Consider the following 13,365-nt stretch of genomic DNA (forward strand, 5'->3'; position numbering starts at 1 on the left):
GTGCTCTAAGACTTTAGAACAATAGTGTATTTTAGTAAAAGCAGAACATAAACTACACTATGAAACCGAAAGCAAACCTACTGGTCCAGAGAGGTGTCTGAGCCCCTGTGCGGTCATCACCTGCAAGGCAACACAGATGAGATTATTCAGAATTTTTGTATTAATACCTCCGGTTGTTCCTGCAGTGAGAAAATATCTTGCACATCAGGCTGAGTGAATACAACGGTGCTTTTTAATTAATTACTCACATAAGAGATCCTGGTCTTAGCTGGCTGACTGAAATGGAGATTTATAAAGGGATTATGGTGTTTGCTTTGGGTTGGCTGCAGATATGTAGCTTGAAGTGAGGTAACGCTGCTTTGAAGCCACGTTTCAGCCTGGGAGGATTATATATAGATATGACTGGGAGTACGGGTTTTGATGTGAAATTGAACATGGACCTTGTTTACCACAGCCTTTAGGCATGCGTGTCTAAAAACACAAGTAAAAAACGCTGCTTGTACACGCTGTGTGTGAGAAATGTACAAAATGTTCCATGAGGCTCACATTGCTCTGCTGCAGAGATAGAAAAAGCCTTCCCTGGTGTGAGATCGGCTGGATGTTGAGCTCTAGCTGAGCTCTAAACCCTGCGGCCTCTCCTTCATAACACTGGTGGCTTCCTGTGGCACTGGCTCAAGCAAAGTTCAGATGCCCTTTGGGGGTGTCACTGGAGTCATGTGCATGGACAAATATGATGCTTTTTCAGCTACCCATAACAGATGGCACAAGCTTGAGCAGTGCAGGGCGGGAGTGATAAAATAATGCCGTTTGAAGAAATACGAAATCAAATTTACCATCAAAAAGTGGCTGCAGTTCTTAAAAAGTGAATATTTATTTGTATATTTTTTCCTACACTTTCAGAGAAAAAGGTACCTTGCAGGTGCGTTATTGTAACTAAAGGTACAAACAATGTAAATGTATCTTTAAAGGTACAACAGTGGTTGTAAAGTCCATTTGTGTTCCATAAAGGTACATTATTTTCTCATCTCCAGAAGGAGAACTGTTAAATAAAAATGACTGTCTCATTACAGAACTGTGTTAAATATATATAATAAAGTATAAGTCATGGAGATGAAATGGCCGTATAAAATCAATGCAACTTATTATACAAAATATACAATTAATATAGAATATAGTACAATTATGTTCCTTATCTAAAGATAATATATGTGAACAGTTGAGGGTACCCTCAGTTTATGCTCTATAGAATGGGTCCCCATAAGGAGGTGGCCATTTTTTTCAAAAATATTTAGTAATGTCAGGAGCGCGGGGTGGACTTTATTAAACTTTATTAAACAAAAGATAACAAAACAAACACAAACTTGAGGGCTTGAGGACAAACACAAAGCGGGGAACAGATGAGACCAAACAACAACAGGAAACGAGACAATAGCAAAGACAGACTAGACTGGGAAACATGACACGGGAAACAATGACCAACAAACCAGGAAGTGACACATGAGGACTTAAATACCTGACAGACACCGGACACCTGGAACAGATAACGAAGGGGCAGGATAACAAATAACACTGACGAGGAGGAGGAACAAAGGCGGGACAAGGGCGGAGACATGGACAATAACAAACAGAGCCATGTGCTAAGAGAGCACATGGCAGGGAAAACAGACACGACAGGACAAGGGTGTGACAAGTAAAGATTCTTTGATACATCCAGACAATTCTGGAGAAGAGTGTCTGAGATCATTGTATTTGAGGGAAGCGTGTATTTGATGACTTGAATAAAGACTAAGTAATAAGTAAAACACTTTGTGTAACTGACTAGCCATGTTTTAGAGTGCGGTAAGTGCCCCACCCAGACTGACCAGGCAATGGTAACAGTGGCCAGTCTCCTCAGTTAGTCCCTACAGTAGTATCCCAACGGAACATTGTGCTTAACAGAGCTGAATGTGCAGCGGATGGCTGAGATTCACATCACTCCCAGCTTAATCAATCACACTCTCTCTAATGTGGTACACCACTCTGTTCACCGTAGCGGCTAAACCTCCTGCCTCCTCAGGCTGGCACATAACAAAACTAAAGTCCTGCACTCTCACAGCCGGCTGCTTCCGACTCCTTCTTCTCCAGAGATTAGCGTTAATCCAGGTCTAATGACATTTAAAATGACGAGAACATGGCACCGCAACAGGAGTGAAAACCGAAAAGAAGAGGCTCTTGAAAACGTGCCGGTGGCCCTGGCGAAAGGAAACCGTTCCCCTCTTTCACGGCTCTCCTGTTAACCTCATCGCATTAGCCATGGGTACCTGATGAGCTGAAAAAAAAAAGAAGAAGCCTGGCACACGTGTGGAGAAAAGCTGGCAGTGAAGGGTGACGGACAGGCTCTCTCCTCATGCAGGTGATTTAGAAATGAGGGGAGCTTTATGGAGGTAGAGAGTAATGACCCAAACAGTGGAAGCCCTGGGAGAGATGGTCAATAGACTGTCAGAATGCAAAGACATTTTCCAACCCTCTTCCTATCCTGTCACTAACTACACACAACACAGTAAATCTTGAATGAGTTAATGCCAAGAGTCAGTGCCAAGAATATAACTTCACCTGTAATTCATTGTGAGAGTGCTCTGGGTGCCATCAAAGGAACAGCACACATATAATCACACTGTTACTGTAATTCAGACCAATATTGCAAATAACAGAAAATGGGCTGAGTGGCAGTTGAAACTAAGTTGAAGGGGCTGTCGGACTCGAATACAATAGCACACTGATTGCTTTCATGCTCTGTGTTCTGAGGTTTTATTCGGTTCAAAAAGGTATCTTACTAAGCCAATTAATGGATTACAATTAAATTCGGGAATGGGATTTAGGTTAAGTTCACAGTCATGGGCTTGCATTAACAAACTCCTGCCATAATTAAACCGTTCTGTCTCGGATGCATTCAGAGCTGGGGCGCAATCAAATTATAAGCTAAAGAGGAGGAACTGGAGGGAATAATGAGGCTCTTGAAATCTGGTTTAAACTTGACTCACTGGCTGTTTTTATCAGCAATTAGTTTTCCAACAGGAACGGAAAATGGCCGCTTTTGTGCGCCTGGCTTTATGAGATATCCTTACATTGTTTTAAAAGGGCTACACTTCTTTCAGATTCCTTGTTAACTGCAGTATCACACAGAAAGTGGGTGTCCATTTATTTGGGTCTGACCTGTTGCCAGATCAGAACATCAGCCTGGCAGGGATCTGACAGATAATAGTGAATCTGACTTCAACCGACAGGAATATCTTGGACTCTGTATAACTAGTGATCTTTCAACTGCCTTAAGGCTTTCTCACTTCTGACGGAACTTGAAGCACATTTTAATTAGGGACTGCAAACCACTCGGAGTTCCAGAAAGCTGCAGCAAACTTCCTTTTCATATTTGCTGTTTTGGTGATTGTACAAATCGTCTGAAATTAACAAAGCCCTCTACATACTGTTAGACTGAAAGGGATGTTGGTCGCTAGGACTGAGAAGCCAACCAGTCACTTCCAACCAGAACTGAAACTGGCTCGGAAGGGACACTGAAAATAAGAGAAATGAAAGGAATAAAGCAAGTTAAAAGGGGGAAAACATCGCCCTGAGGTGCGGTGACACACCAACCATTTCAAATGAACAGTGAGAATCCGGTCTCCCAGGATCATTTATTGTGCAGGAATTGTCTCTGAGGGGGTCAGTCCCTGGCATGAAATTGGGGAGTGGGGTATTTGTCACAGATCTGCTCATAACTCTTAATCACACTCGTTCTTAGGCTGTGTGTGGGTGTATGTGTGTGTATAGTGTGTTGGCACCAAGACCTTTGACTGAACTCATGCAATACTCACAGGGCCTGGGGGTCCTCGGGGGCCGACTTCACCCTAATGAAATAACACACACAGACCACATTAAATCAGGTCATAAGGCAGGGGTTAACCACACTCTTATTCTGGAGGGCTGTTGCTGCTATTTTAATTAAACTAAGAATTTCCGTGCTTGCTCCAGATTATTGTTTTGTGTTTGATGCTGTGTTTTGCATATTGTGATTACTATCAAAACATGGTACTGGCTGATACTGAGCACCAGTCTGATTCTTGTGTTCTGCTGAGCCACTTTTATAGCAGATAAATACAAATACAGAGGCCGGTGCACTACAGTAAATATAAAGATGAACCATGTCATGAGATATCTGTTGGCATTACCATTACCGCTACACACCCACAATAAGAACCATAGTCATAGAGTTCTGCTTAATGTAGTGCACTCTGTCAGGGTTTGAACAAACTCAACAGCTCTCAACAAAACCCCATACAGTGTCCTGCAAGGACACTTCCCCGCTGCTTGGGTGTGGGGCTTTGGAGTTGTGAAGCACAGTGGAGTCGAAAATGGACTCCAGTTTAACAGTTTTTTTTTTAAAACCTTATAAAGGGAAGGCTTCAGAAGAGTTTGTCTGGAACCAAGTGGAGTCTGTCCCTGTGCAGCAAATCGGCTTTGTACTTACACTAGAGAATGCTCAAAAACATACCATTTGCATATGCAAATATATATTATTTTGCTATTGTAATACATATTGTATACACAATTGGTTCAATATTGTTACATTAATGTTTCAAGTAATCCCAAACAGATTCATTGATGTTGAGGTCTGGGTCATGGCCTGGGCAGCCATTGTTCTAAACAACAGCAGCTTCTTTGATGTTCTTCAGCTACAAAGCTACACATTCTTTCATACCCATGGTGTTGAGTGGCCATATAACAGCTGGAGTATGGACAGAAACACATTTCACACCTGAAGCAATCGTTTCTCATGTGATGGTGAAGGCTTTTGTGGTCTACTAGCTTTTGAATTGTTGTTATGAGTTTTATTCTATACATTCTTATGCCTTCCATTCTTTACCAATGAGGATTAGGTTATGTCTAATTTCCTAATCCCAATGCCTCTTGAACAGCAAGTAGCTTGCAGTCAATAGACAATAAATGAACTAATGCTGGTCTCTTTCAGTGGTGACTTTTGCACAATACGTACCATGTACTTAGGTATTTTTTTGGCACATTCTCACAGGCACAGTTATTGCAATACACAAAACACAGAGAACACACACTACACATATGCAGTACCTTCTCTCCTTTAATGCCATCCTGACCGGCCTGACCCTGCAAAGGGTAGAGGGAGGGGGAGGGTCAATGTTTACCAACAGACTTACATAATGCCAGTGCAGAAATGTGTGAAAATCTGTGTGTGTGTTACATACAGCACCCCCTCTCTCCCCCTTCTGCCCAGCTTCTCCAGTCACACCTGGCTCTCCTTTCTGTCCCTGAAGGAAAAAAACAAATAAACAAAAACACACACAATTCACTTTCATAGAAATGCCACATCTACATATACATAACATTCAGGTCCTCATCAAACACAAACACACACACACACACACACACACACACACACACGCACTTCAGATGGCCAGCTACCCCATGCCCCACTGAAGTCATAATCATCAAATCAGAGCATAGCCACTTTCTCTCAGCCTGCAATGGAGCAATTTCTCGGCCAATAGATGGCACTTTCTCACAACAGATGAGTTCCTATTTCGCTGCTTCCCTCATGGCCTCCATCTTAAGACACACTCTCTGCTCAAAGAGCGTGCTCTGTGCTCTACTGGGAGGAAGCATCCAGGACACTGAACAGTATGCATCAGTGGACAGTAAATATATCACACTCTTTTACAACAAGACTGAGTCAGCGTTTACTAAAGGGTGGAGAGGCATTTTGCAGTTAATTTAGCAGAAGAGTACTGGTCCTAGTGCTGGCCGATATGCACTGTCCACACCGGTTTACCAATATTTCACCTACGAGTATCGATTTATAACAGATAACTAGAATACTGAATAATAAAACACAGCGTGGACTGCAGTGTGTGCTATTTGCCTGGGAATTTGGTTCATTTTGAAAGTTTTTTAGTTTATTTTTACCATCAAGAAAATATTTACAATATAGGTTCTTTTCTTTTTTCCCCCTCGAAGTGCAGCTCACATATAGTGTACACTCTAAATGAACCAGCTTATGCTCCACAGAGTGGGTCCCCCACATAGAGGCGACCATATTAAAGCTGGTTTAGCACAGAAGCCCTGGTTACATCCAGGCCACTAGAGGATAGTATAAAGTCAGTTCAATAAAACAACAGAGAGTCCCTATGGTGCAAAAAGATACATAATGCGTGTCACTTAATAATAACTAATAATTCCACTCTAAATGTGATTTTTCACTTGATTTAGTTTGGTTCAAAAAGCAGTTACAGTTTTGCATTAATTACATTGTTTTTATGATAAATTCCAGATGAGTTTGGAAGCAAAGGATGTATATCGGTGGCTCAACAATATTTATATTCTACAAATGGAGAGCACTGCAGAAACCGTTTGGGAACTACTTTTATACATAATGAGTACACTTTTAATATCATTTTAAGTAAATCTTTGGTAGACTTTGATAATGTAACTCACAGCCCTTAGCCATTTTAGTACTTGCTGGTTTCAGGGCATTTTTGTCTTTAGTTTTAGAAGTAAAATGCATGCTCAGTTGGGTACAGCTCAGATGACTGACTCAACAAGACAACTACATTAAACTTTGTCCCTGAAACACTCCTGAGTTGCTTCAGAAATATTTTGCAGGTCATGGTTGTTCTGCAAGTTAAATGATTTGAGGCATTTTGTTGGATGAAAACTTCTGAAACTGTCAGCAGTTACATCCTCAACAAAGCCAAGTGAGTCAGTTCCACAGTCATAGCTGCCCACTCCACCGTGTTTCACAGATCAGGTGCTATTGCTTATTATTTTTCTCCACACTTTCATTTTCACCACCTCTCATGCGTCCATGACAAACAATTTTATGTACTTTTCAAAAAAAAAAAATACAAGTTGTATCTTGACCTCTTAATCATCATTTCCTGGAGCCGTCTAAGCTCAAGCTACAACTGTACTTTTATGAAGTAATGTGTGTAATGGTAGGGCGGCACGGTGGAGCAGCAGGTAGGTGTCGCAGTCACACAGCTCCAGGGACCTGGAGGTTGTGGGTTCGATTCCCGCTCCGGGTGTCTGTGAGGAGTTGGTGTGTTCTCCCGGTGTCCGTGTGGGTTTCCTCCGGGTGCTCCAGTTTCCTCCCACAGTCCAGAAACACACGTTGGTAGGTGGATTGGCGACTCAAAAGAGTCCGTAGGTGTGAGTGTGTGAGTGAATGTGTGTGTCTGTGTTGCCCTGTGAAGGACTGGTGCCCCCTCCAGGGTGTGTTCCCGCCTTGCGCCCAATGATTCCAGGTAGGCTCTGGACCCACCGTGACCCTGAACTGGATAAGCGGTTACAGATAATGAATGTGTGTAATGGTGTGTTTCCAGTTTAAAATGTTATTATAAGGGAGGCAGGCTTGGTACCAGAAGGTTGCTGGTTCAATCCCCAGGACTAGAGGGAACATCCATGGCTTAACCCCCAAATGCTCCCCGGGTGCCGAGGACTGCTGCCCACTGCTCTGGGTGTGTGTTCACAGCCCCTAGTCAACTAATGTGTGTGTGTTCACTGCCAAAGATTGGTTGAGTTTGGAAAACACATTTCGTTGTACAATGACAAATAATTGCACATTAATTAATCCATTTGGACCATGCACTTCTGGTCCAAAAAACCCACATAGCACAATTATTCTGGCCCTGGTCTGGTCCACATTCCCAACTTTTATGGCTAACTCACCTTAGAGATAGATCTCACTTCCCCAGCTCGTCACGAGAGCCGCATAAACACCAAATTAGGGCCAAATGCTGCCAGAACCCATATTTTGGAACCTTATTCACAATCATATAAGTTTTCCAAGAGCACCTCAGCCGTATACTGGCCAGAAGTGGGCCAGATCTGTTTTGTGACATGGCCAGCAATGCTGCAGCTTTCAAGAAGTGAACCACACGTGCATGCACTCTGTAAAGTAGCTTATGAAATGAGCTAAATACAAATCTATCGATTTTTGGCTTCATTAGCTCATATACTTTTAATATTAAATAAATAAAACAACCCTGATTCTGAATGACTGTGTCATTGCAGCAGAAGAGTAAATGAAATAGCATAAATAGGGTTAATAATATGAAACACGCCTGATAAAATGTATTCATCTTGTAATTAGCAAGTTCTCTGTAAGGAAAAAAAGAGGGCTAATCCCTGCAGAGCTGTGACCAGTTAGGAGCAGAGTTTGACAGCCCAGATCAGAGGGGAGTATAGAGGTTTTCAGTTTAAAAATATACCTAAGTTGGAGCAGTGCTGAGATGGGGCCACAAACAATAGCTGCAGTCTGCTGCTGAATTTAGTCTCGTGGAAGTGGAGCCGGGGGAAGACGACACTGATTCATAAAATGTGGATGACATGGAATATGCACCTGCTCATATTACATGAATGTTAATGTCCGGAAGAGATCTCTGACGAAAACCATCAGTGTGTGTATGTGCGAGTGTGTGTGAGAGAGAGAGAGAGAGAAAGAGAGAACCAAATGGAACGAGAGAAGACGGGGAGAGAAAGAACAGAGACAGAGAGGTCTGCCAAAAATGTCTAACACCTTTTTCTGAATACAGACAATAAAAGTCCTCCGAGCTTTCTCCCTCATTTAGCACTACGTCATCCTCAGATTTCAAGCAAGGCTTCGCCTTCAGGCCCTTCCTGATGCTGCTTCTGTTATCCTCTCTCAGGAGGAAAAGCTCAGTGCAGCTGAGCAAGCACTCAGACTGATAGTAGCGTCAGACAAGCTACAAACATCATAAACATCATCAGACTTTCAGGGGTCTGGTAAATGGAGGAATGGCTGGATTCATCCTTGCACTATATTTATCTGTGATACAGCCATCAGTTCTTTTATCAGTAACCAATTTACTCCTCAATATGGTGTATCTCGGTTATCCGTGGGAATTCATAGACTCTCACGTCACTTATAGGAAATGTAATAGTATTTGCATAATCAAAATAACCTCTATATCACTTTTAGCACTTAACACAATGGAAAAGCTGTAAGTAGCCGTCATGTGACTGTTGTCGTACTGAAAATGTGAAGGTCAAGAGCAAGCTGAGACCTGCGATTGTGAATGTAGTCGTTTCATATTTTAAGGTTAGTGCAGATGGATGTGGGTTCACTATTTGGCAAACAGCAGGTCACACTTACCCTTTCTGTCTATGCGTTATAACAGATTACTAATGATTTTGAATGTGATTGCAGCCTAATTTATAATCATTAATAACAAGATTTATAAACCTGTATAAGTGTGGTCTTATTCTAAAGCGGTACCCTTAAATTCAATGTGTAGCTTGCCATGGTTGGTTGAGTCTGAGGATACGGAGCAAGCAAATCTGCATGCAAATGTAACACTGAATATTCAAATCAGATGTTAAATAAGGGGCGGCATGGTGGTGCAGCAGGTTAGTGTCGCAGTCACACAGCTCCAGGGACCTGGAGGTTGTGGGTTCCATTCCCGCTCTGGGTGACTGTCTGTGAGGAGTTGGTGTGTTCTCCCTGTGTCTGCGTGGGTTTCCTCCGGGTGACTGTCTGTGAGGAGTTGGTGTGTTCTCCCTGTGTTTGTGTGGGTTTCCTCTGGGTGACTGTCTGTGAGTAGTTTGGTGTGTTCTCCCTGTGTCTGCGTGGGTTTCCTCTGGGTGACTGTCTGTGAGGAGTTGGTGTGTTCTCCCTGTGTCTGTGTGGGTTTCCTCCGGGTGCTCCGTTTTCCTCCCACAGTCCAAAAACACACATTGGTAGGTGGATTGGTGACTCAGAAGTGTCTGTAGGTGTGAGTGTATGAGTGAATGTGTGTGTGTGTATTTCTGTGTTGCCCGGTGAAGGACTGGCGCCCCCTCCAGGGTGTATTCCCGCCTTGCGCCCAATTATTCCAGGTAGGCTCTGGACCCACCGTGACCCTGAACTGGATAAGCGCTTACAGATAATGAATGAATGTTAAATAAGTGGTGAATATCTTTTTTTATATTGTTCAGACGTGCATTTAAAACTTTTTTCAGTGTATTTCTATTGATTTCAAAGCCAGAATCATTGATTTGTACATTAAATATAGTTTGTTGAGGCCTTTTATAAATAGAAAATTCAACTTTATAAATGTGCACTTGTTAAGGATGTGGACATTCAGGTATACACACATGGATTATATAATCTCCATAAAATGGCATGTAAAAAAATGGGATGTTCTGATACAACAACATTTGAGATTAATGTCACCAGTGTGTATAAAAACCCTCCATCAATGTTTAAACATTTTAGTCTGCAGCCTTCAAAGAAGAGCAGAAGTCGTTACTGCAGCAAAGGGGCACACGTTACTTATTTAAAAATCCTTAAGGCTATATAGATGGAAAGAAACTTCACATGCATTCGAATGCAGCTGTTGTTATTCCCTTCAGGTCCAGGTGTAGATTACTCCTCCTTCGGAGCTGGATCTAATAACTCATGGTTCATTACTAAGATTAAGTTTCTTCACCACAAACATGATGAGGTTGTTAATAAGCGCAAAGTGAAACTTAAGTGTGAAGGTATAAATTAGCTTTGCAAATGTTAATAGAAGAGATATATTAGTCCAAATTAGATTCTTTCATCAACTCAATACTTGATTCTCTTTTTAATGCGATAATGAAGTCAGCAAGGCATGTACAAGAAACTCCAGAGTGTCCTATCTCATCTTTTTTGATGTAATGAACAGGAATCTGCTTCCTTCATCCAAGATAAGAACTAGCATTTGCCAGGAGTACCAGTGTTTGATGTTCTCATTGCAGCTGCATGCAGGGAACTCCTTCAGGCCTTTATTGACTGCACAGAGGTACTTTAAATCAAGGAAGCAAATGCAGCTGTCCTTACATAATAACATCGCTGGAAGTCTAGGAATAAATCTAACCGTAGGAACACAGTATTGTTCTGTGCTTAGCTAGAGAACCACATGATTTGTTAAAGCCATATTGAGATTGGTTTTGGGCTCTTTGGAGTCATTGGTGCCTCAAGCAGGTCCAATTGTAATGCTGTTCCAGAAACTGATCTTGACCTCCTTTCTGTTTTTGTGTTGCGAGATTTAAGACTCGACTTTAACCTTGACTCGTCCTGCTGGCGTGACCTTGACCAGAACATTCTGTTTGCTTCAGGCAACATCCACTACAAAACAACCTTCAATGAACTAAATATATTAACATTAAAATAAAAAAGATCTTACGTTAAGGCCAAATTAAGTCAATTTTACTTTTTTTTTTCTCTTTGCCATAGTCTCCTGCTTGGTATGTTTCCTTTATCACAATTGTACTTCAATGTGGTGAAGCCTGAAGGTTAGCTTCTAATTAGCGCAGGCTAAAACACCCCATATAACGTCAAAATGGTTGCTTTTTTATACATGGATAATATTATATATTGCTGTTAGAACATATATTACACTACATATTATATTTCACCCCTGATACGACGATTCAGATTGATCTGAGACATTTAATAGTCTTGGACACACGTTTAGCTTGTGTGTAGCCAATCGTATCATATTTCAGCTGTGACTGTGTGTGTATTTCTTTAAACTCTACTGTGCAGTGGCCTTGGGTGTCTTGAAAGGAGGTTATAAATAAACATCTACTATTATTACATATCATTATAGTGATGTGAACAGAACCAAGCAAAGATGTCAGTGTGAATTTGGAGCAGCAGTGGAGTGCTATCATAAGTCACTGCTAGTCTTTTGTGAATCTCCACAGGGGGCGTCTATTTGCGGTGAGTAACCAAGACCAATTAACCATTTCTACCATGTCATCCCACCTAAGTGTTGCCAGACCCTGCTGTGCCCCGTCAGCGCAAGACAGCTTTATGCAGATGCCACCCGGTCTGTCTGTCTGTCTGTCTGTCTCTCGGCTGTTCCACTCTGTTTCTCGCTTGTTCACAGTCCACTGCATTTGCGTAAAGACAGAGCTGGCTCAAACACATACACAAGCACACACACACACCCACACACAGACACTCCTTCCAGAAGAGCAAATTGGAGAGCTGAGAACACACACACACCCTCCTTTTGTCAGGGTTCAGTGATGCACAGAGGCAAATGGGTCTCCCTAAGGTCCTCTTTGGCAGGAGCTAGCTCAGTGACCCTGAGCTCCAGGACCATGTCCATATGGGAAATGTTCTTGGATGGATCCTAGTGACAACCGAGGGGAGCTATTTGAAACCAGCTTAGCATGTTAATTACACCGCATATTGTCAACTGATATCCACATTAATTCAGACAGTTTAGACCGAATCAATCACAGAAGACACTTGCAGTTACAGTCTCATGTGTGAAAAGACCAAAGCAGGACATGAAAATCTGTGATATTTTGGAGAAGCTCGAAGCCACCATACCATAGAGGCAGAGTTGTTTAGAAATAGGTCAAAGTGCAGTTCTCCTTCAAAGAATATGTAGCAAAAAGTCAATTTTTACTGCCTATACATTTATGACATCATTTATCAGTTTAACTTTATTTGCATCTGTTAATGAACTAAGCTAATAATGTTATCTAAACAACAGAGCAGGGGTACTATGGAGCAGGGGTACACAAGCTTAGCATCACCATGCCAATGACTAGCAACAGCTACAGGGAAAGCCTCATAGCATTGGGCTCTGGAGCAGTAGAAATGTGTTGAGTAACAATGGCTTTTGTGATACAGCACCATAATCGTCCAAAATGGTACCTGTCCATGCTAATGCAGCATAAAATACTTATTAATAACCTTAAGTTAAGTAAAATGTTGGATGAGCACATGCTGGCCACCTTTTGTCCCGTATAGTTAACTAAAAGCTAACAGTGACGTGTGGATAACAGTTAGCTCTGTGCCAAAGCCATCATGCTAACTCTACTAGCATTCATTCACTGCTAGCAGCATTAGCCCTTGTCAGATGAAACATTTCTTTAACAGACCCTGGACTTGATGTATGATGTGATCATCCCTGGTGCTTGATCACGGACTCCATTAAACAATGTTAATGCAAAGCAGCTACCTGCAATATTCTAAAAAGCCTAGCATCTGTCAGAGCCGCTATCTCCAAGCCCTTGATAAAAGAAGAACATAAATAAACAGACTAAGCAAACGTCAGAAGGGTTTGATGTAGTTTTACATCCTGTTATTAAGTCATTAAGCTCACTCTCCTTTTAATTAAGCCAAGATCTAGGTCCTTTGTTCTTCTTTTGCAATAAAACTTGGACGTAGCTATTCAAATGTCAGGTGCATTTGTCACTGCTGGGGTCGATTACGGCTAGAGTTGGTCTTTCCTACAGACAGTGTATTTAGAGCACAATTACTGTCATTTAGGAAGGATTAGGGGACAGGGGTTGGTAATTAATTACATCTGTACA

At 41.9% G+C, this 13,365-nt stretch overlaps 1 protein-coding gene across 2 annotated transcripts in view; it reads right to left on the minus strand.

Annotated features, from left to right (window-relative positions):
- The window catches only part of LOC136687626 (collagen alpha-1(XIX) chain), a 114,521-nt gene continuing 101,156 nt past the window's right edge, over nt 1-13,365 (minus strand). The window contains exons 19-22 of one of the 2 annotated variants that reach the window (XM_066662134.1): nt 5,253-5,315; nt 5,119-5,154; nt 3,849-3,881; nt 1-120 (exon numbers count right to left, since the gene is read on the minus strand). In XM_066662134.1, coding sequence (XP_066518231.1) covers nt 58-120; nt 3,849-3,881; nt 5,119-5,154; nt 5,253-5,315 — 195 coding nt within the window. In that variant the 3' untranslated portion in view covers nt 1-57. Of the gene's footprint in view, nt 121-2,086; nt 2,309-3,848; nt 3,882-5,118; nt 5,155-5,252; nt 5,316-13,365 lie in introns of those variants that run through there. The other variant, XM_066662135.1, reaches the window with a different exon arrangement.

The sequence above is a fragment of the Hoplias malabaricus genome, chromosome 2 (assembly GCF_029633855.1).
Source record: "Hoplias malabaricus isolate fHopMal1 chromosome 2, fHopMal1.hap1, whole genome shotgun sequence".
Lineage (NCBI taxonomy): Eukaryota > Metazoa > Chordata > Actinopteri > Characiformes > Erythrinidae > Hoplias > Hoplias malabaricus.